At 37.5% G+C, this 24,403-nt stretch overlaps 2 protein-coding genes across 4 annotated transcripts; one reads left to right on the top strand and one right to left on the bottom strand.

Annotated features, from left to right (window-relative positions):
- Positions 1–404: 404 nt before the first annotated feature.
- On the top strand, positions 405–5,646 carry prf1.5 (perforin 1.5). The gene is made up of 3 exons (XM_007231611.4): positions 405–623; positions 1,475–2,018; positions 3,542–5,646. Exons 2-3 carry the CDS (start codon positions 1,483–1,485, stop codon positions 4,563–4,565), a joined length of 1,560 nt encoding a protein of 519 aa, XP_007231673.3. The 5' UTR covers positions 405–623; positions 1,475–1,482; the 3' UTR covers positions 4,566–5,646.
- Positions 5,647–6,230: 584 nt separating this feature from the next.
- On the bottom strand, positions 6,231–23,936 carry smarcad1a (SWI/SNF-related, matrix-associated actin-dependent regulator of chromatin, subfamily a, containing DEAD/H box 1 a). 3 transcript variants are annotated; one of them, XM_022671098.2, is made up of 23 exons: positions 23,491–23,936; positions 21,568–21,667; positions 21,315–21,435; positions 20,164–20,230; positions 19,947–20,023; positions 19,644–19,814; positions 19,460–19,541; positions 17,834–18,312; positions 16,844–17,040; positions 15,726–15,816; positions 15,417–15,516; positions 15,253–15,312; positions 14,710–14,785; positions 14,453–14,588; positions 14,217–14,348; positions 12,975–13,070; positions 12,737–12,857; positions 12,466–12,581; positions 11,178–11,366; positions 10,932–11,050; positions 10,647–10,829; positions 6,857–6,960; positions 6,231–6,724 (listed from the first exon to the last, which is right to left on the bottom strand). In XM_022671098.2, exons 1-23 carry the CDS (start codon positions 23,624–23,626, stop codon positions 6,663–6,665), a joined length of 3,015 nt encoding a protein of 1,004 aa, XP_022526819.2. In that variant the 5' UTR covers positions 23,627–23,936; the 3' UTR covers positions 6,231–6,662. The 3 variants fall into 3 exon arrangements, with proteins under 3 accessions (XP_022526819.2, XP_049341542.1, XP_049341543.1); XM_049485585.1 differs by having other exon boundaries at positions 20,164–20,258; positions 23,491–23,623; XM_049485586.1 differs by lacking the exon at positions 19,644–19,814.
- Positions 23,937–24,403: the final 467 nt, after the last annotated feature.

Here is a 24,403-nt window from a genome sequence, read left to right as displayed (position 1 = left end):
TGGATACACCAGATACACTGCCTTATTTCACATCGTCCATCATAATACTTCCAATAAAGGAGTACCTGCTTAAAGTATTTGATTTATTATGCAGAATTTAGACTCTACATGCTGATCTGATGTTTATTACACTTCAAAAACAATAACTGCAGCAACTGAAGTAGTACTTTTACTTCAAAATTTCAAAATAGTAGTAGCAGTATTTCTTCCTGTTCATACATTATGTCTGAGTATGAGTACACGTCCCAGCACTGGAAGCAAAACAGCATCCTAAAGTCTCTCTGTCTGAGCTCAAATATTTCCTGTCTGTGGAAATAGCACATAAAAGATGTCACTATGTCAACATGACTCTTCGCTCCTGCATAATCCAGCGTCTGTCCATGCCCACTCTCTCTGGCTTTAGAAAGTCTCGTGAGCACCCTCCCCCACCCTGCAGCTGGGAGGCACTGGACATCAAAACAAAACCAGTCAGCGGATAAAATCTGTCTGCTGCTGGAAAAAATGCACCAAAAGGAAGACACTCCTTGCTTCAGATGCTTCAAAGCTTCCACTCCAGAAGACTTTTCAGCAATAGCCTTCCTAGAACAAAAGCCAAAGCTAGCACAGCAACTGTAACAGCAACGGTAAGTGTGCATGCATAGATAATGGAAAACAATTCTGAGTAGAGATTTCTCTTTTAGCTGCAGTATTTATGAACATACAGAACTGAAACCAGCACATGGTTAAAGCTTCCTGGGGTGGAAGTATTTCTAGACATTGCACGGCATGTGCTTGGCCCGTAATTTGGTCTATGCTTAGACATTTATCATTTATGTCCTGCACAGGTTTTGCAGTTTTAACCTCATTTCAAAGAATAGCATGAAATAGGTAAAGTGGCATTCTAACTGGCACTGACAGAAAGCTGTCTTTTAAAAACAACTGAACAAAGATCTTTGAACAATAAAGTGCCAAATGACATGAAATAGCAGTATGTAAAATTATCATAAAATAGTATATCTGGGGACAGGATAGGAATGCCCACACCCGTATAAACTGTGAGGTGTTATCTTGTGGGTGAGGCTAACCACTAGATACAGTAGCTAGAGTTCAAGGAAGGCCTAGAGTGTAGTGGGTACAAGATAATTGAGTCATTCCATTTACTAACTTGTGTGATTTAACATTCCTCAATTTCACAATTCTTCAAAGTGTTATGTGTGCATTGCGAATATTTCATAGAAGGCATTATTTTCCACATTGGACAGCACATTGAGTAGTAATGATTGTGAACAGCAGTGTCTGGCTAGAATTGCTGGTTTAAACATAAGGTTATAGGACACATGATGTGGCATGTCAATGTAGGAATAATCTATCTACGCTAGCTTTACTTTTAATATCTGAATGTATTAAGAATCCATTTTATGAAATGTATGGATATTTCATAATAATGCAGTTAGTAATGCATCAATGTGACCCTCTCTATTCTATTTCTCTTTAGAAGCAATAATGGACCATCGGAAATGCATCCGTCTCCATTCATTCCTCTGCATCACCTTAATTCTGACGGTCATCCATGACACTTTAGCCTGCCGTACAGGAACACAGCCAGAATGCGAGAAAGCTCCCTTCGTCCCTGGCCATAACCTGGCAGGTGAAGGCTTTGACGTGGTCAAAATGCGCCGTAAAGGTGCTTATGTTATAAACGTCAAATCCCACATGGTGGACAACTCCACCTGCACTGTGTGCAAGAACCGGTTCCAGGAGGGGCAGGTGCAAAAACTGCCCTCGGCAGTGCTGGACTGGCGTCCCTTCAGTCGCTGCAGCAAACAGCTCTCAAGTGCTCTCCACCATTCCATCGACTCCCTTATCAAAAGCTCATCAGCCCTCATCAACAATAACTGGGGAATGGACCTTAGAATAGAAGATCTGGGCAAGGTGATTCTGGGTGGGAGCCATTCAGATATAGCCAAGTTTTCTCAGTCGCAGAACATGATGGACAAAGCGACCTTTGCTCTTCATGAGCTCAGCTGCACATATTACAGGTAAGTAGATGATAGTACAGACTGCAATAAAAAATTGTGACAGTAAGAACAATGCAAATAAAAAAGGATTTTGTCCACTTACTTGGAATTTTATTTGACTGCAGATAGCATATACCTAGTGAGTATATTTTGTCTTTTTTATGACAAGTTAATTTAATTTTTCAATAAACATCAACTGTACTTTAGGCCTATAACACATTCCAGAAATGTTGGGACAGTAAGGCTATTACCACTTTGTAATATTGTCATTAATTCCCATAATACTTAAAAAAGATGTTTTTCCACCCAGCACACCACGTGCTGGAGTATTGTGGGTGTTAATCCATTGTTAATAATCCATTATTGTTATGCATATTTTATTTATTTATTTTTTTTTACATTAGCCATTATACAAACTGTTTTTAGAAAGTGTTGCAGACCTGAAATGCAGGTGTGAACGCCTATTACACTATATTGGAAAAGTATTACCTTGAATGAAGCTCTCTAAGCACTGTTTTTGAGCCAATCTGAGGACTAGAGTTGCTTTAGTTCCTAGTCACTTTTTCCACTGACAGTTGACTGTGGAATATTTACTATTGAGTAGAGCTGCAACTAATGATTATTTTGGTAGTCAATCTGATAATTTTTTTTGATTAGTCAACGATTATTTCTGCCATGTCCCCCATCTCTAAAAACAACAGAAAATCAGCTAAACATGAGATTTAAAAGGCATATAAATGTCCACATGTTGTTTAAACGTGGAGAGTACTGATATTTAGTGAATAAATATGAAATATATTGTGTTTGGGCACTTTTGGAGACACAGACCAAGTTTCTTCTGTCCCCAGCACTTTGTGTAATGTGATACTGTCACAAATTAACGATTAGTTGACAATGAAATTCGCAGTTCACAAATTTAATTAATCGATATTGTCGATTATATTGAATTATTGTTGCAGCCCTACAATTGAGGAAATTTCACCTCTGGACTTGTTGCATAGGTGCTGCAAACTTTCATGGTCCCACACTAGAATTCAGTGAGCTCCTGAGAGTGACCCATTCTTTCCCTAATGTTTGTAGAAGCAGGCTGCATGCCTAATTATTGGTTTTGCACACCTATGGCCATGAAAGTGATTGGAATTCAATCACGCAAATTTAATTAAGCAAAATTCAATTAAGCAAAATTCAATTAAGCAAATACTTTTGGGAATACTGTGTATCAAATATAATAAAGTTTTTTTTTTTATCTGCATTGCCCATACTATCCCAAACATTTCTATTTAGAGTTGTAAATACAGGAGTTTCATTCATTAAAAAGTACATTCAAAGCACCTCTGTAATGTTCAGTTTCTGCACTGAGTACACATCTTTTTAAAGCTCTTATGATTGATACCTCTAATCCTATAATGAGTAAGTGCTTAAGACAGATGTTTCCTGACTCTGTTAGCCACACTATGAAGCCACAGGATGGCTGAGTCATAAGCTATATTTAGGTATGAATGTCTGCAACAGCAAAACAATGAGGTTTTCCCTTTCCTCCCCAGTTACAGGGTAAAGGATCACCCAGAGCTCAGCACTGAATTCTCTAAACATATACTTCGACTGCCTAGAAGCTACGACGAGAAAACCAAATGCCTCTACCGGAAGACTATCAACACTTACGGCACCCACTACATTAGTCACGTTCACCTAGGAGGCCGCGTGAGGCGAGTCACAGCCTTTCGAACCTGCCTTGCAACCTTAAAGGGCTTTTCTGAATCAGAGATAAAGAACTGTTTGAATATCGAGTTAAAAATGAGTCTAGGGTTTCTTCCTGCAAATGCTTCTCTTTCAAACAAATGCTCAGATATCCTGAAGGACAACATGAGCATGGGCTTCTACCAGGGTTTTATGACGCACAAGACTGAGGTTTTGGGTGGCGAAAAGTACTTTCCAGACCTTGGACTTCATGAAAGTCCATCTGAGGCCTACACCAGATGGATGAGCAGCTTACGCGACAACCCAGATGTTATTTCATATTCCATTCTCCCACTACATCATCTCATAACTGACCCAGAGCTGAGTGCCAGTCTGAGGGAAGCAGTGACCGAGTACATAGAAGAGAATGTGCTGCCTGTTGAGCAGAAGCCAAACCAAGATTGCACCCCAGCCCCAAACCTGGACCACAACTGCTGCCCTCTCCGAGCAGGTCGTGGCACCTTGCGAGTGGCAGTGCAACGAGCTAACGGTCTGAAGGCAGACCTCTTCACTCGGACAGACGGCTACGTAAAAGTATGGTACGCTAACATGTACGAAGAGACTGAAGTGGTGATGGATGACAACAATCCGGAATGGAACATCAGTTACAACTTTGGTTCCATAGACTTTGGTCACGAGTTAACATTCGAGGTGTGGGACAGCGACGTGATGTACAATGACATGGTGGGAAGGTGTGTGGTCTATCCTGAACGTGGGATTCACTCACACAGCTGTAAACTAAAGAAAGGAGTCTTCTACTTCACCTACATTGCCACATGTGATGCTCACCTGACTGGTCATAGGTGTGGTCGGTACTCCCCAAAAGCATGATTGTCCTTTATCAGGCACTTAAAGATAGAGATCCCTTTAAACAAAGAAAGAATGGAAAAGTTATTAAATGGATTATTGTAAAACTGCAACTACACACTTCGGTTTAAAGCACAATTGAAGGGAAGATAACTGATTCTTTGCAGTTTTCAACAAATGTATTTTTTTCCAACACTAACAATTACTTTCTTTTCTAAGTTTTAAGATTTGTTGGAAATCTTTGGTCAGTTTCACACTCAGGGATTATGCCTGGTTGTCTTCCTTTCAATAGAAAATCTCCCTTTAGATATATCTGAAGAACTGTCCATTAGTGATGGATCTTGTAGTATTGTTAAATTTATGCACCATCATCCACCCTGCAGTACAGTCATGTAAAAAATGTTTTTTTTCCAAACATGGACATTTGATCTTCATTTAAACAGTAAGAAATTAAAGTAATACAAATAAAACTTATACTAAAAGTTATAATCAGGTGCAGCACATCATGGTCAGAAAGTCTTTTGGAGAAGGATGTAGAGGTTAAGAATATGTTAAAAATGATTAGAAATCAGTAATTTCAATAACAAATTATTTTAAAAGGGGATAATATTTAAAAAACAGAACCACAAGTTTCATTTAAACACTGGATGCCTGGTAATGCAACCAGTAACTTACATGGTTGTAGAGGTACTGGAGAAGACTTGCATCAGTCCTCACCTCATTACATGTTGCAAACGTTACATGTAGTAGGGGAAGGACTAGAGTACTAAAGATTGGGTTGGGTAATTGGAAATAGAAAAAAAAAATAAGATACAAAAAAGTTATAAATGTAAAATAATAATTATATATTATAAATATGTATGTAAATATATTGTAACTGCATACCTTTTAGTCAAGAACACAGCTCATAATACAGATAACAAATGTTGTGAATGTTTAGTCAGTTACTTTTAATAGAAAATCTCAAAACAAAGTCTGAGATATCTGGGAAACTGTCCCTTTTTCATAATCTTGTACAATATGAATCTTGAAATGCTGTTAAATTTGTGCACCATTCACTCTGCAGAACAGTCATGTAAATAATAACCCATTAAAAACCTTTTTTCTGCAAACATGGACATTTGATCTTCATTTAAACAGTAGGAAATGGAAGCAATACAATTTACATAAAACTTAAAGAAATTTGTAAAATGCAATTACTAGAAATGCACATAAGACCCATCCCATTAACTAGTAATTAAAACAAAAGTTATAATAAGGTGCAGCACATCAGCTGCGCTTTGTTTGATCATGGTCAGAAGGTCTTTGGGAGAACCTTGTAGAGGTTGTGATTATGTTAAAACAATTAGAAATCAATAATTGTAAACCCTAAAATTAATTTACATGGGGAAAATAGCACCGATGCATTTGATGCATGCCTGGCGCTTTCCTTTGAGCACATTGGAGGCCTGGTAACACGACCAGTAAATTGGATAGTTAAACAGGTATTGTAGAAGAGCTGTATTGCAAGCATTAAATGTAGTAGGGGAAGGACTAGAGTACTAAGGTTTTGGATTGGATAACTGGAAATAGAAAAAAAAAAGTAAAATAGAAAAATTAGAATAGAAAAAAAAAATTATGAATGTAGAGAATAAGTTTTACTTATTTTTTTGTAACCACATACCTCTTAGTCAAGAACAGCTTATAAAATAGATCACTAAAGGTCTTTATTTAACAGGACACATTTATGTACATACAACAGGAACATATATACAGTACATCAAGACACTAATAAGCAAGTCCTATATAAAATCACAGGTTACATTCCAGTCTGGCAGTCTTGCACTTTCAGCCTGAGCGGAGAAATGAATATAAAAAAAATAATAAGGTAAACGTTACGGTATCTGTGGTGGTTAAAAAAAAAATAATAAAAGGGGAAAAAAAAAGAAAACCTGAGTTTCTCTGAAATGTATATTTCATCTTGTTACTGGTCATGCAGTTTACCACTGGTGTAAAGTAAACAAATCAAACACTGGCATTAGAAAGTAGTTGTGTTGCTCATATTGCACTGATTGAAATCAGTGGAGTGAAAAAGTCTAGGCAGGACCATCACATCATACTGTAATCCTTAAATGCGATACATCAAAGGCCCAGCGATGCCTTAAGCAGCTCTGCCATATCCTCAGTCATAGAGCCCTCATCATCTATAAGGAAAATAAATAAATACATAAATATAGATATATAATAGGGGTGAAACTTCCTAAGGCAAATGTGAAATTAATGATTAAGTACAGCAGATCTAAAAGGTTATGGATCTGTTTTTCGTTTATTCTCACCTTCAGTAGTCATGTCTTGTTCAAGTTTGAGCTTTTCCTGGCCCACACGAAGCATGCAGGCCTCTATGGTGTCTTTGCTAACAAGTTTAATTACTTGTACAGACCTGTATATAAAAAAAAAAAGGTATGAAATTATTAATCTTTTGTCATCTGCTTAACAATTATTCTGCTAACAGCAGAGAAATTTAACCAACCTATTCAAACCATTTGGAGTAATTTTAGACAATGAGCAAAAGTAAGAAGAAGGATTCCTCCCAGTTGTTTCTAATGCTATTAAGCCCTTTCCGGACGTGATTAGTTTCTCAGGGGGACATCTGTGAAAAATATCACACACTTCTACTCAGTGATAAAATTCTTGCATTCAGACTGCAATTGAAAAAACAGGAGGACCAGTAAGTTTTTGGCTCTCAGTCACATGACATCACATTCAGTAAAACTCGCTGTTGTGTTTATGTGGATCTCTGTGGAAACACTCGCCCAAAGTGTAATAATGGTGTGTGGCAGTGGACAAATAGCTATTTTATTAATCGCGAGGTGACAAAACTCAGATGTGCATCTGGAAGGGACTAAAATTACCGGAGGACCACAGATTTCAGCGAAAAACTTGGTATTTTAGCCTGTCATTTTCTCAGAGGACATCTGAGAGAAAAACAGACATGGTTGTTTTGGACAGGAATAAAATATCACAGTGGACCCCCCCTCCCATATAAAAGAAAAACTACCCCAGGAACTAATCCCGTCCGGATAGGGCTTTAGACAAGCTTCAGACTTTTGGTTCGAGTGGCCAGCGAAGCGATTATTAAACCGGTGGAAAAAATAATTGTAACTTCTGGTTTTTAGTCTGGTTTTAGTAAGTGAACAGGTACATCTATATTTGTATTAGCACTAATTCAGCGTAACAGGTTCATGAAAAAAAAACTTTACTGTGAAAAGTGCTTATGCAGTTAATTCTCTCCATTTGACCAACCCATGACTCAAATGTGGTTATGGTTAATATGAAGTGGTTTTTAGAGATGCATTATTTTGCCAAAAGTATCTGCTCGTCAGCCCAACAATTGTTGAGCTAATCTCAAGGCCATGTGCACTGTGCTGCTTAGCATCTGCTGACCCTGCTGCAGGGGTGATAGTGAAAAAAAATCCTGAGCCTGAACTTTTTTTCCCTGTTCCAACAGGGTGAGGAGGGGGGGGGGGGGGGGGGTTGTTGGGGAGGGACAACAGACTGCATATGTGACGTAACATAGGCATAAATGTTGACACATTATTCAAACATTTAATAGTCTGTGTATAACCTTATTGTCAAGTGACACATTTTAGATAACGTTTTCATTTTCATATTTACATTTTCTCCACTCTTGTAAAAAAAAAAGTGCACTTTTATTTTTATTTTTTCTACTGAGAGCTCTTCTTAAGATGGTGTCCTTGTGTAAAATAATGTAACTTTATGTTTCATAGAGATTTTTATAAACGTCAGGACATGTGGTCTTACTGTGAACTACAAATGAACAGAAGTCACATTACAGCAGTGTTTCTCAACCCTGATCCTGCATATTCTACTGCATATTAACACTGTTCTGTATATTCTGCTGCATATTAACACTGTTCTGTATATTCTACTGCATATTAACACTGTTCTGCAGATATTCTTATGGTTTTAGCCGATCTGATTCAGGAGTTTAGGGTTAAGCAGTTTATCAGAGCTGTGTGTGGATGAAACTGGTGAAACCGGTGAAACTGCTCACTTACAAGAAGCTGCAGTTCCTCATCCAAACACTAGTGGGAGCTGCAGCAGCACAAGCCCCCGCTGTCTTTACTCAGTCACAGCTACAGCCCAGCCACGGGCTACAGAGGTCAGCTCAGCCAGTCTGGAGCGTTTTTTTTACACGTTTTTTTTAAGTTCATCTGTGTAGGAAAAGGTTTTAAAAACGGATAATACAGCTCTCTACAGTTCACCTTTCAGCCAAAGCAGCTAACAGCAGCAGTTGTCACGGAGGCACTGCTCGGATTACATTATAAACAGGTCAGTTAGCGCGCTGCTAACCTCATGATGTTTATAACTACGGAGTTTAGTGGACACACCACGGCTGCAAGGTTAGACTGTTGAAGGCTACTGAAGACTATTAAAGGCTATTGGAGGTTATTGAAAGGGTTATTGGAGCAGAAATCAGTAAAGGCTGGTTAGATAAGTGATTCACCTCCTCGTCCTTTACTGCGGTGAAACTGCGACTAGCGCTGTCACAGTGATGTTTATTTAACGTCATTAAAACTGATTTTGTCAGGTATTGTCTTATAAATATTTACACAGAACTTATATCTCTCATAAAAAGCGTTTATTTTGGTCAGTAACATTCATGTTTATTTACTAGCAGCGTAAATTACCAGTGTTTGCTTTGGTGTGGATGTAATTAGGGGAATCTGTACCAGCCAGGTTTGCCAGGCACCTGTGTGGCATTAATGTGGCATTTGGCCCCGCCCAAGATCGGTATCGGCGATCGGCCCATCGTGGTGAAAGACGACCGGCGATCGGAATCGGCCCCAAAAACACTGATCGGTTCAGGAGGTGTAAAAAAGGAGGTGAATTTTGGCAGTGCATCTGCGATTCTTTTGCTCTCTGCCCGTTTCTTTCGTTTAGCACAACCACTTTCATAACTCCGCTTCATTTTCACTGTGACAGCTGTCACTCTAGGTGAAAATCAAGATCAGGTGAAAATCTAGGTGAAATGATTGTGGAATTGTGGAAAACACAATTTTAGTTCAGTGATCAGGGTTAAGAAACTGCTTTAAACTACAAACATAAAGTACTGTACTAAATTCTGACTATCCACTACATCTGGCTTCTAGCTAATTAGCTATATTCATTTTCTCCTGTAATCCTAAACTAATAACGACAGTGAAATATGTGAAATAGTGATTAGCTGATCAGGTACAGGGCAAGTTGAACATTACATATATAGTTTATTTATTTTCTAAAACCTTGACTCCCTATCAAGCTAACTCACTAACACAGCTGCAGTTTATTAATCACAGTGGGTTTAATCTGTGTGCTGATACAAGAAGTGTATTTTTAACCAGCTATCAGAAACATATCATCACAGTTTACGTGTTTAGCCTACCGTTATTTTTTGAGAAAAATCTCCGTATATCCAGATCTGTTTTTAAATCAGCTGAAGCTGCTGCGTCCGATCCCGCTGCTAAATCTCACAGCAAGGGAGGGGCTTCCCCCGCTCCTCCGCAAAAAAAAAAAAAACAGCAAGCTGATTGGCTGTTTCTACTGAGAGGCGGGACTTAATACCTGAACCGGCTCTATTTATTTATTTATTTATTTTATTTATATATATATATTTTTTTTTTTATAGAGCCACGCTACGCCGGATTTCCGGCGCGGCGCCGGAACGCTATCACCCCTGCTGCTGTTATTTTATGTTGACAGTGAGTTGCTGTCCTTTCCAGTCGCTTCCACTGTGTTTTATCACTGACAGTTGGCTAGGGAATATTTAGTAGTAAGGTAAGTTCACGACTGGACTTGTTACAGAGGTGGCATCTTATCCCAGTACCACACTGGAATTTACTGAGCTCCAGAATGCGACCCATTCTTTCTCTAATGTTTGAATCCATAGAATTTAAGTATCTAAATTTGAGCTTAGAAAGCTGTTAACTGCTCTTGCAAAACAAGCTAACATTTTGTGGAACTGAAACACAATCAGTAACCTCATCCAAGCTGCACTTAAGGCATGCCCAGACAGAATTTACAAAGTGATCATGCTTTATAATCCAATTTTTCTACTTTACTAACCTGGTCTGTCCCATTCTATGACAGCGGTCTTCTGCTTGTTTGTCATTGAAAGGATTGCAGTCAATATCATGGATGATCACTGTGTTAGCAGAGGCAAGGTTGATTCCCTGGCCTCCAGCACGAGTAGACAGTAGGAAGACAAATACCTCAGGGTCTGTGTTGTATTTGTCTATTAGGCCAATTCTTAAAAAAAAAAAAGGCAAGGAAAGCAAAATGAGACACCACAATCTTTAAGGAATCCAGAAAACATGTTCAAAAACTTTAAATTACATTACATGCACCAACCTTTCTGCCATAGGTATAGAGCCATCCAGTCGAACATACTCATGACCAAGGTGTTCCATCAGAACTTCTACAATGTCCAGCACCATAGTAAACTGGCTAAAGAGCACCACCCGGTCACCCTGAGGAGAGCATATGAAATTTAGCGACTAAAGAGTAGGCAGTTCAAGAGTCAAACTAAACCAATTCTACACAAATAAACAAGTTCAAAAAAGCAACCATCCATCAAATCTCAAAGCCTCTTATTACCTTCTCTTTGAGCTCAGCCAGGAGCCTGGTTAGCAGGGAGAACTTTCCAGAGTCCAAGAGGAGCTTCTTGTCCAGCTGGTAGCTGCTGATCGAGCTAAACTCCTTACAGAGGTTATGAAGCTCAAAGTCTGACATGACCTCCATATCTTCCTGGATCAGTGCAGGGTTTGCGTCAAAATGTGTTGGCTCCTAAGAGAAGAGAAACATGCAACTTAAATAAATTAGCAACTTAGCAATTAGCAACACTGAAAATAAGAATGCACGCTGTCTAGGGCTGCAACTAACGATTATTTGGGTTGTTGACTACTCTGATATTAGACGAGAATTTTTGTTCTACCATCTCCTCAAATCATTGCCTCCTATGAGCAGGAACCATGTTCCAATGCACAATTTACCAATGTTCCAATTTACAATTGTACTTTGGCCAGCACATGCAAGCATGCTCACGGTAAAGTGATTGAAGTAAATGAATTATTGGAGTTCGAGCCAGGTCTAGTAGTGAGAGCCAGAAGTCATGGGACATGATACTAGTTTCTGGCCCATGACTTGTGGTATGTCAGTGATAGGGGTGGGCGATATGGCTCTAAAATTATAATCATGATATTTCATGGTATTTTCACGATAGCAATACTTTTGGCGATATGACAAACCCTGAATTAGGAAAATTATTTGGAATTTTATTATTGCATGCAATATGATATGGCTAACAGATATAAAAAATATATATATCAGATTTGTAACAAAAGTCAATTATTTAGAATGTCATGATACTAATAATAATGCACTCCAAATGTCTCCATGTATCCAGGAATAAAGTAAAATGAATGATACTGGTCAGATATAATGTGTCTCTAGTAGATATATAATGGCAAATGAGAAGAGTGTGAATTTTTCTTTTGCTAAAAACGGCAAAAAAGTAGTACCCTGATGTGATAATTAGGGATGAGCGATACGGCACGATATTTCAGGGTATAATATTGTTCACGATATTCAACATTTTTGGCAATATCATCACCAACGATCTGATATGGCACACTCTTAGTGTACAAACACGATACACAAATAATAACTGATAATGGTGATCACTTAAATATTTACTTGCACCCTATTTAAAGACACCAAGATTAAAACTGCCAAATCCCAGCCAAGCGCTTAGACTCCTGGCTGTTCACTAAATGCCTTAAATGTAATGTATGCATTTATTTTGACTTACTACAGGTACAAAACTTGCAGTTTAACACAACTCAAATGCCCTATATGCACCAAAGTAAAACAGGCCCATTTTTACCTTCAGCATGGCTTGACTCATTGCAGCAAGTTTCTCAGTGGTGTAGTACTGCCGATGCAGCAGAGGGTGATTGGCCATTTTCCTGAGTTGCATCATCACATTACAAATATCACGCTCTGAAGGTGCAAAAATTACAAGAAAACAACAACAAAAAAGTGTGTCAATCAGATCAAATGTCTACACCTTCTTAAAACGGTAGACGAGTGCTTACAAAAATAACCAACATCTTTAAGACAGGTTTAACATCCATTTACATCTTTTTAATGCATACTTTGTCCAGGGACAGCATTGCTCTTGGCCCTCTTCCAGAGTTCCTCGTAGAGCTGCTGTTGAGCATCACTCATGGGACACATTTCTATCTTCTCAAACTTGGCCGGAAGTTGTTTCAGCACCTACAGTATAAGGAGGACATAATTAGCATAAGCTCCTTAGAACGTTCATAAAACCTAAGCACATGACATTCACACATGTCAAAGGATTAAAATAAAGATACAAGAGGCAGTCATTACCTCGCTCTTGACTCGTCTTAGGATGAAGGGCTTCATGATGAGCTTGGCTTGTGCAATACGCTCCTTATGGAAACTACTCTCCTCTTCTGATGATTTCTAATGGGGAAATGGGGGTAAAAAAAAAAAAAAAAAAAAATCACAAAAATTGTCAATCCTAAAAAAAAAACAGCAGAATTCATTCCAAAATAATTTGATCAAATTAAAAATTGTTGTGCTAGGTTTGTCAAACAGCCACCCACTTGAAGCATATTGAGGACAAAGTCACACAGTATTTAGAAGCCATCTTCTAAACTTCTTTTGTATGGCTAATTTGACAATGAACAATTGTCTATGAACACAGAAGTCAGCCAGCATGCAAAAGGTATGCACCAGTACTAAAACAGAACCGCAGAGTACAAATAGCTCAAATAGCAAGCCCTCATGAGGGCTCATGATAGAACCGGTTATTTCCAGCTACAACTATGCTGTAAATGTATTTGTCCCACAGTTATTTCCCAGCAAAACACACCACTACTGCTAGTAATACTACACACACCTAGACTGCCTATAACAAACTGTGCAAACAAGAGAATACAACTGTGAAAGGCCTGGAACCATAGACTGCATAAAATACAATTTGTATGAATTATATAACAGGGGCTGGATGATATATCAGTAAAAGCCTCTTCTGTTTACTCAGAATGGTGCTTTATTGAAAAGACATCCAGCCAGGGGAAGTTCTGCAGACAGAAACAGCTTGTTGAGAAAAGTCAATGGCTACAGTAACTCAGACCCCTAGCTTGTAAAACTGTTGTAAGCAGAAAGCAATTAAAATGCAGAGGCCCAAGTTGGGTTCCACTTCTATCAGCCAAGAACAGAAATCTGAGCCAGGCTCACCAGAACTACACAGTTAAAGAATGACTGGTCCGAGACTTGATTTCCGATTGATTTCTCCATTTCTAATACTAGGCTTCATCCCTGTTTGGGAAACTACCCCAAGCCTTCAGTCAGTGAGTGTATTTAACTCAGTAAATTTTCAGTTCTCAGATTCTTCTACTGTTTACAGGAACACATGCCATCAAAGCCAGTTTCCATTTTACCAAGATCTTCCTTTTAAAAACCACCAAACCTGCTCGGTTCAACTCTAAGAGCCAAGATAGCACTTCTCCAATTCTGTTGCGTTTCCAAAGCTGCTGCTGCTGCAAAAATAAAACTTGTTTAATTCCCACGCTTCTAATCCCAGATTGCTCAAAACAGCCCTACCGTGGAAAACATCTTTGAGATCTGTGAGGTGCTGCTAGAGAACATGGAGGGCATGATGAAGTTGAGCAGAGATATTAGTTCCAGCAGGTTGTTCTGTAGAGGAGTTCCCGTCAGCAGCAATCTGTGCTCAGCCTGCAAGCAAATAATGCAAAAAAGTTAAGCTGTACGTAAAATTGATGTACTAAATCAGTTTGATCCTTGTAAGCACAGAGTAAATCAAATTACAAAGCACTAACATTAATGGACATGAGATGGCGGTATCGCAGGGAGTTCATGTTCTTCAGCATGTGACCTTCATCAAACACTGCGTAATTCAGCTTCAACTTGCGAAAGAGACTGCGGTCATTTTCATTCCCTATAGTGAGGTTATATCTGTAAAGGAACAAACAATAAATAACACTAAATAAATGAAGCATGCTTAGAACAATCAAAGCTACTACTCATTGTGATTTGTAAAAAAAGCTTAAATCATCAATTCCCATCCCAAACTTACGTAGACACTATGACATTAAAGTCCACTCGACCGTTCAGAATGTCATGCCTGAGGTATTTACGGTCCTCCACAGAGCCTGGAAAAAGTACATTAATTAAATTTAAAATCAAACAAGGTATTTTAGCTACAGACAGCAGGTAAAAACTGGCCCAAAGCCGACAACTGAGATGCAGTGAGAATGGCAAAAAAATGAATGATTTAATTTATTTATGTACTAAAATTTGAAAAAAATATTCAATTTATAAAAATACGAACAAGCTAAAGGAACACTTGGGGAAAAAGGCTGTCCGAAGATGAAAATTGGTAAACACGTATTACAACTCATTCATATTTGGGGTCAAAAAGTCTTAAACACCAAACCACACATCAGATCTAGTGAGAAAACTGCATTTAAGCTGCTGTATGAATGTAGCCTTAAGAACCCTGTAGAGTAAAATTTCTAGACAGAACCTTTACTATGCAGAATTTCCATTTTAAAAACTCATCCAGTTATCTTAAATATAAAAATATATAATAATACTTTACTACTAATAATTTACTCACCATAGTAAACAATTACTTTGAGGCTTGGGCACCACAGCTCTAGCTCTCTCACCCAGTTATCTAAATCACAGAAAAGGAAATTTAACTCAACAGCTATAGAAAAAAGAGCAAAGTTCAATCATTAATTTCCTTAATGTAGTGTTAATCATCATTTTATGCCTTACCCAAAGTGGAAGAAGGCACTGTAATAAGATGGGGTCCCTTATTCCCCTTCTGAAGGAGGTAAGCTAGGAAAGAAATGGCCTGAATTGTCTTTCCCAAACCCTAAAAAAAGCAGAAAAAACAGTGGTGTGAAGTTGATCCTCTGCTTTGAAACTTCAGCAGCTTCTACTTTTCTAGGAAGGCATTTTTACAAGATTTGTGAGTGTGTGTGTGGGTGTGTTTTGCCCATTTATCCAAGAGAGCTTTTTTCAGATACATCAGATACTGATGCTGGATGAGAGAAGAAATAAACAGACAAACAGAAAACTCACCATTTCATCAGCTAGAATTCCACTTAGATTATGCTGGTGAAGGAGGATAAGCCATTTCAAGCCAATTAACTGGTACTGCTGCAATTTAAACCTGAAAGTTGACATAAACCAACATTAGTTATTGAATTACCACAAATAAATGTACTCAAAATGCCTATTATAATCAGATTACTGCAGATATCTGATTCTTCAAGTAGCTAGGCAAACATCATTCTCTAATTTCTTAGGCTGGAGTGATGTCTGATATCAGATAAAAACACAGATTGATTTTAGCTAATATTTTTGATGTTAAAACAGGCCAGAAAACTGTACCAAAAAACAGTACCAGAAATAAGTGACCTTTCCTAGTGACACAGAAACTGAAAGACTAAAAAATCTTTTCTAGCAAATTTATGTTCATTCTGCAGCTCTTAATGAAGTCTGTTTTACGTTTTGTTTACGTCACATCTTATTCCTCTCATCTGGGATCAATAAACCATCCATCCATCCATCAGCACTAGAAAATGCATTATATTATACAGTTTATATTTACTTTTATCTATTGGTGTTTCTATTAGGGCTTCAACGATTAGTCAATATAATCAACAATGTTGATTGTTCAAATTTACACACTACAAATTTTCTTGTTAATTTGTAAAAGTACCGCATTACAATGGTTCACTCACATGAATTACACTCAACTTAGTTGGTGTCTCCAAAAGCATCCAAAAACAAGAGATTATATATTTAAAAACTAAATATCAATACTATCCTTGTTGTGAACAGCATCTGGATATTAAATGCCTTTTAAATCTCACGTTCAGCTGTTTCTATTGTTTTTAGATATGGAGGACATGGCATGGCGTTTGGATGCATAAAACGCTGCATAATGCTACCAATTGGTTTGCTAGCAATGCTAACCTGATCGATATCTGAATGCTTTATGTGACATCCAAGGTAAATGAAGCGCAAAATATCTCAATTATTTTCCCCATTATCTGATCATGCGAGTTTATGTAAACATGTTGACCGGATAACTAACAAACTCTGACATTCTGTAGTAGACATATTAGGAAGTGAATGTAAACACACTCAAATATATAAAATAAAAAAAAAAATTAAAAAAAAGATGTCCTCACTTTGGGTTGAGAACAGATGGTTGCTTCATTGAGCACGTGCCATTCTTAATGACCCCAGCGACATCTTTGGTCATCTTCTTGGCTATGCTTTCACATCGGCCCATGAGCTGCTTCAGCACCTGTCTCTCTTTCAGCACCAACTTACATCCATCAACCAGGTCCATAGACAGGCCGTTAGCCCTAGAGAACGGCTCATTCTGTGTGTGTGAGTGTGTGAGTGTGTGAGTGAGTGAGTGAGTGAGTGAGTGAGAGGAGAGAGAGGAGAGAGAGGAGAGAGAGAGAGGAGAGAGAGAGAGAGGAGAGAGAGAGAGGAGAGAGAGAAAAAAAATATTGTACATGTACTATTATTATCAGCTATACTAATAATCATGTAATCTACTGATCATGTGACAAAGTAATTAAATTAAGGTACTTTTATATCAAACATATCTAATTCATCACTAACAAATCAAATGGAGTATTTGAGTGATTCATAAATAAATAAAAAGGAAAAAAATCAGACACTTCAATCTTTTATGTTCTGATATTTGTCAAAGAAAGTATCAAATACAAAAAGGACAGATATTTGGTTAGCAGTGTTTCAAACCTGAAAGTAAACTGTTAATATATATTTATATATTTTCCATTAAAGAGACGACCCTATAATGAATAGCCCCGAGTTGTAATGAAAAGAACATACCTGCCTTACAGGGAAAAGCATTGTCACATAATTAATTAAAGCAAAACTAAAGTCAACAGGTTATCTTGTCATCCATCACTGTCTAAAAAACATCTTTGTAGTTGTAGACACTAGATATAAAAAAGATGACACCAATGGCATGCTAACTCCTTTAAAAAATATTTCATCACAGTCTTCAACTCTGTGCCCTTTTAATTCAAATGTGCTAAGATGGTGGGGGTGGGACCCAAATTCAAAGAATTAGACTAAGCAGTTCTGTGTGAAAGACAGATTTGAAAGACAAAGAGGAGGAGAGCAGTACTTATCCTTACCAAGTCTTGCCATCTTTTATAAGGTCTCATCTCAATGATCTTCTGGGCCTTCTTCAGCGAACATCCAGAGATCAATGCCAGTTCATCTAATGACGCCTCTTGGAGAAATTTTAACACTTGTTCCTTAGTTTTGTCATCAAAGCTATAGTCCTCAGCATCAGAGTCAAAATCAGAATCGCTTCCAACTTCACCCTCAAGCTCTTCTTCACCATCTGAGTCGTCACTGTTTTGCAGCACTTCCAACTTTTCTTCTTTTCTTCTTGTATGGTTGCTACTTGCTGTTTTGGTTTTTGTGGGTGCTGATCCTTTTGAGATGTTTTGGACCTTTTGGTGGGAGTTTTTGGAAACAGTTGACAGCCATCTTGAAAGACTAGAATCTGTCTTTTGCTTTACTTTTCTTTTGCTCTCTTGAATGTTCTTTGCTGACTTTTTCGAAGATTTCGTTTTTTTCTCCTGTGCTATTTCAAAACTTGAATCTCCTGGAGGGGATGGGGGACACATCAACAACAGGTAAGCATTTACAAAAGAGAGAGAGAGAGAATTGTCTACATTTAACAACAACATTGCAGAACCAATATGGTACAAAACCTTAAGTCAGACAGATTCGCATATGTCCGGCCTGAAATCTCAGCTCTGATTTTCGGTTCCTACTGAAGATTTATTCCGCCAGCAAAACGAAGAGTGGGAACAGAACTAAACTGAGCTGATCTGAGGTACCCCACTATACTATTAACCAGAAGTAAATCCTTACAGAATTACCTTATTTAATAGAAAACTATATATTAAAACTGAGGAAATTATTTATTAAATTAACCGAACTTATTTAGGACAACTAAGGGAATTTTGGTAACAGAACCTTTAATTAAAATAAAGGGAATTATTTATTAAAGTTAACGTAACGATTTATTACAACGGAGGAATTTTTTTATGAAATTTGGAACGATTTAATTAAAACTGAGGATTTTTTTTTTAACTTAACAGAACGATTTATTAAAAAGGGAGGGAATCATGTATTAAATTTAACAGAAGGATTTATTAAAACGAAGGGAATTATTCATTAAATTAAGAGAAATACTGTTCATTAAATCAAGTGGATGATTTTCTATTTTTAGGTAAACATAACTACATCCAAGGAATTGTTTATAAATTATGTTAACAATATTTTAAATTATATATATATATATATATATATATATATATATATATATATATATATATATATATATATATATATATATATATATACACACACACACACACACACACACACACACAAACATACATATATACATATATACACACACATACTAAGATAGTGATTTACTACATTAAGGAAAAATGTATTATATTCAAGTAAACTTTTAAATTATTTCATATTACAGTCAATATGTTAAATAATTGTACTTAATAGTAGTTATAAAAGATATAAAGATTTATTGTTTGTGAAACATCTGTACGACTGTTTAAGGTGTAGGAATTGTGTAGATAGGCTGAACCCTTGTTTCTGTATGTGCCATATTTGGAAACGCCCACCACCGACAGCTCGTTCTGAGTGAGACACGTCCCCAAGCGACTCATTGCACAGAGCGATTTTATCGCGTTTGGTGTGAACATACAGTTACTCACCTGTTCCTGATGAGAACAAGAGTAATGATCCTAAGGCATTCTGGAGATTCCAGTTATGTTCTCTTAAAACATCCCTTAGCACCTGCCAAAAAAATATAAAAATAAAAATCACATACAGCACATGAAAGAAGCACACAAATACACACTATTATTTCCCAAAAGCAATGTGATCAGTTTAACCCACATCATTTTCATATTCAGGTATTTCCTTTTTCATTTTGTGCACTAGAGCTTCTTGTTGCATACTGCTTGGCTCCTGACCCTCCCCCTCCTCCGCCTCCTCCTCCTCCTCCTCCTCCTCAGAGTCAGGATCAGACTCAGACTCAGAATCAGACTCAGACTCAGAATCAGATATCTGCATTAAGATCAGATTCATGCATTAAATATAGGAATATCATTCGATAATTTCCAAATGCATTTTTTCTACCAATATTGTCAAAAGTTTGCAGAGGTTTATAAAAATCTAAGAAAACAAGAGAAACTGTACCACAGTTTTTCGCCGCTTCTTCGCTTGCACGTCACAATGATCACTGCATGTTGATGTCCTTTCCACTTTATTTGAATCTGTACAAATACAAAGCCTAGACATCAGTAATTTTTTTTCATCATGTTGCAGTACTGTAATATTGTGTTATAAAATGTTCACAACTTTGCAATTTAGCATAATAAGAGGAATCACAATTTTTCAAATGACTGATGCATACCTTTGTCTCCATAAACCACTAAGCACTGTGCAACAGCTCCCTCTAGTGTGCTGGTTTCCTCAAGCACCTGTATGATTAAGGGTAAAAAACAAGGTCTAAATAAAAAAATAAAAAAAAGCATGAATGAACTTTTATGTTTCACATGAACTACCACTGAAATCTGAAAGAAGATTTTCTTTTGAAACGAAAATGAGGTCCATGACTTGGCTTATGTGGTCTTGAAGTGGAATGTTTCTGGGTTTGAAACTTCTGAAAATCTGTTTAAGTGATTCATAGCAGTCATGAATGCCTCAAGAAAATATGGCAATGGTATGGGGCTCTGCAGCCCAGCAGACTAGGGCAATGCAACTATGATCAAAAGACTGCTTGTTTAAATCACAGTCACCAGCTGCCGGACCCCCTGAGAGAGCCCAATTGACCTTGCTCTCTCTGGGTGGGTAGATGACATTCTCTCCCCACATCACACCTAAGGTGATGATCAGCACAAGGCATCTGTGAGCTGATGTATTGGAACAGAGTTGCTGCGCTTTCCTCCGAGCGCACTGTGCCGCTACTCGGCAATGCTGCATCAGCAGCAGCTCGAAAAGAAGTGGTGGCTGACTTCACACGTATCGGAGGAGGCATGTGCTAGTTATCACCCACCTGGTGTTAGGGCTTGCGAGTAATAGGAGTGCAGCTAAGTGGGTGGGATTAAAAATAATAATAATGAAAATATATAACATCTGTTAGTCGCAAAATTAGGTAAGTCTACTTGGCATTACTGAAGATAACCAAATTATTTTTTATGAGATCGAAGAAAACCATTTAAAACTGGTCTGTGATAATTCCGATATTGATATAAACAAACAAACAAACAAACAAAAAAAAACTGTAGAAACCAAAAAATGTATGTGCCACTAGGGACATCTTGCTACTGTTAGAGCATTTTTACTGTAGTTCACACTGATACTAAATTAGTGGCAAGCTGTAGACTGCAGTATTAATATGTTGCTACTAACTACAATCCAATCAATTTTACAATAATTTATCAACATTTCGTATTTGCATTCCTTTCAACTCAGTGTTCATAGAAGAAGTTTTGCAATAGCGAATGATTTTCCGGTGGCTTCCATGCAATATTTAGGCTAAAAATAGTAATAAAATGTGCTTACCTCCAGCAATTCACTTCTGCTCCTCTGAGGAAACATTTCAAGAAGTTTGTCAAGTTTATCCTCCAACTCATCACTGATCTGCTTTTCAGATTCTGAATTTTTCTTCGTTTGTACAGCAGACCTGTATATACAAACAGAAAATTCACATTTTTTTCTGCAACCACTTTTCCTGTACACAATCTGTGTGTGAACTGATACCAACATGGACAGAATGGCAAAGTTAAATAATATGGGATATATCTTTTGCACTTACTGGACTTTCCTAACCACCTCATCTTCAGAGGACACGTCATCCAGGGCATGTCGTGGAATTTTGCCTGGACCTCGTCTGCCGTCTGGTTTCACTAAACGTGCTGTTGATATAAGAGCAAAGGCTATGTTTCAAACAGCACACAAGCTACAGCTACAATGATTTGTACACATCATGGGTATCATTATATTGAGATAGCTGAAGTGTTAAAAGAATGTTCAGGGAATATTTTGTTACCCTAGTAAAAAGTATTGAAAAAAGTATTCATATCCCTTAAAATGTTTAATTCTGTCACGCTACACCCACAAACCTAAATGGATTTTATGCATTAGACCAAAACAAAGTAGCAAGTAATTGTAAAGTAAAACATGAGTAATATTAGCTTGTAGTGTGGTGTGCCTAATTTTAATGGGTGCAGACATGTTGTAACGATTAATTTACTTTAAGAAATAAAAGGTCAGTCAACTTAAAAATGTCAAACATTTTTAAAAGTATCCTCAAGTGCCATCACAAAGACCATCAAAAACATTATGATGGATAAGTTCATCAGAGTTACCAGCCTAGTTAGAAGATTAATTGACGACAATATTGTTTATCGCGATAATTTCTGGGTTGATATTTTGTTTGGGCTTTGTGCCATATGAGCAACATGTTGGCTATTTTATGGCATCAACAATGTTCATAAATTGAGCATCACAGACTTAAATCAGTGTCTTCATATGAAGGACTTTCAGAAAAGTAAGTATTTTAGCTGGTGGAATCTTTTCAAACAATTCTTTCACATTTGTAACCCTATAAAAGTTATTTCTGGTGCAGGGCAGTCTACTAAGATGTGTTTAATAGTTTAAGGAGTATCCTGGGACGATATATCATAAAAAAAAGTGATTATTGTGACAGGCCTAGAAATAAATGAGCTATTTACTTTGACAAATGAAGGTCAGCCAATCTACAGAATGCCAAAAGAGTAAAAAGTATCCTTAACCTCTTAACATGCCTTGACCTGTATACAGGTTACAGGTGTAGGTGATACAAAATTTAAAAACTGAGGGCTTTGAAATATCCTAGCTGAGAAGCTGCCTGTTTTCTCTCTACACCAATTAATATTTTCAGATCAGTAGCAGGAATCAACCCAAATTCTGCATGTTGAAAAATAGACAAAAAACAAACAAACTAGACAACCATGAAGAAACGAAGGGTTTGGAGGCCATGAACTAGCTGATTTGTATTCAGAATTTGTATTAATTTCAAAATTAAGTTCAGGAAAAAGCCAATTTTATTATTTAATTTATTATATTTTGACACTTGCAGATTTACTTGACTATTTTTATGCAATTAAGATTGTCAGTAATGTTCGTTATCAAAATTTAAACCTTTTATGTAATGCTTGAATAGAAATCCTCAAGATTTAGGGGTGTAATATCAGGCAGACAATTGAGAGGTTAAGTGCAGTCGCAAAGGCCTTTAAAGACATTAGGATGAAACTGGCACTCATCAGGACCGGCCTAAGAAAATGAAAAGCATGCGTTACCTCTGATGGAAAGGGCAAGTGCATCAGAGTTAGCATCCTAGTGAGAAGGTTAAAATGGCAACAATATTGATTAAAGCGATAATTTATGGGGTATATTTCTGCGATATATCGTTCAAAAAATTATTGTGTTATCGTGACAAACATAGAAATTAACGAGTTATTTAGCAACAAAAAAATCGCAAACATCTCAAATGAAGGCCCAGCTAGCTAAACAAAGGCAGTCTGCAGCCACAGCTAACCGGTACAAAGGGATAAGATATCCGGAGAGAAGGATTGCCAGCGAGCTAAACTATCTTTAACGAGGTTACCGGTTACTAAGCTGAATTTATCCGGTTTTTATCGGGTTGTTAGTGAATCTGTAGTTTGTGTTTAAAGGGGAAACGCCGGTAAACTCTTACCCGGGTAATTCTCTTTATCCGAGCCGGACAGCACTCTGCGCTGCTCGGGTTTGGGGAGCCGGGCCGGGGAGGATGGGAGCTTTTCGCTCGTGTTTTCTTTCTGAAAGCGGAATCTTTCGAGATTAAATAAACTCATGGCTGCGAGTTTTAAACGCCACCAGCCTTTAACCTTATTAACCAGCTACACACAGACCCGCGCCTCCCCCGCGTTTAAAGAGAACAGCGAGCTGAAACACTCCAGCTCCAGCAGCTAAAGCTAACTAACACTCCGCCATAAACACCGCTCACACCGTCTCTAACCTGCTCGCTATATTATAAGTTAAGTAAGACAACCCAGTGTATCCGTTTCTCACACCGGTAAACCGCAGCTAAAGCAGCATAACCAGGGATAATATAAGCGTCGTTCCCCCGCACCGCTGAAGCTGATTCCCGCCACAAGCACGCAGCGTCATCCGCCACCAGCCAATAGAAACACAGCACGTGGGTCCACCTGATCCCAGATCAGCGCTAACCGGCCGTCTCTAGCCGGGTTGCCAGATCAAGCATTTCTCCAAACGGTACAGATTTGTACTCTTCATTCTTGCGTGTGTAATGATTTTGGATGTTTGCGTTTGTCCTTACATTATTTTTTTATGGAAGCCCATTATCGCCACCTAAAATAAAAATAATAAATCCAGCACATGTTTTTACTTATTATTAAGTAAATTACATCATTTATTATCTCATTAGTTTGAAATAGTAAGTCATTTTAATATATTAATTAATTATTTTCAGATACTATCTCATTAATCTGAGATAGTGTCTCAAAAGAATGACTTATTATCTAAATTTTATAACATAGTAAGTCGTTATTTTGAGATACTAAGTCATTATTTTGAAATAGTAAGTCATTATTTTGAGATACTCTTACATT

Source organism: Astyanax mexicanus, chromosome 12 (genome assembly GCF_023375975.1).
Source record: "Astyanax mexicanus isolate ESR-SI-001 chromosome 12, AstMex3_surface, whole genome shotgun sequence".
NCBI lineage: Eukaryota > Metazoa > Chordata > Actinopteri > Characiformes > Acestrorhamphidae > Astyanax > Astyanax mexicanus.
This window is presented reverse-complemented; position numbering and strand designations above follow the sequence as displayed.

Bases quoted from the DNA above. Each gene is read 5' to 3' on its own strand.
- prf1.5 (XM_007231611.4), top strand. From the start codon at position 1,483: ATGGACCATCGGAAATGCATCCGTCTCCATTCATTCCTCTGCATCACC. The intron at 2,019-3,541 runs GTAAGTAGATGA...TTTCCTCCCCAG, and splicing joins CTCAGCTGCACATATTACAG to TTACAGGGTAAAGGATCACC.
- smarcad1a (XM_022671098.2), bottom strand. From the start codon at position 23,626: ATGAGTTTATTTAATCTCGAAAGATTCCGCTTTCAGAAAGAAAACACG. The intron at 20,231-21,314 runs GTAAGCACATTT...TTAATCATACAG, and splicing joins GCAGAAGTGAATTGCTGGAG to GTGCTTGAGGAAACCAGCAC. The intron at 14,349-14,452 runs GTTAGTGCTTTG...ATTTGCTTGCAG, and splicing joins GCCATCTCATGTCCATTAAT to GCTGAGCACAGATTGCTGCT.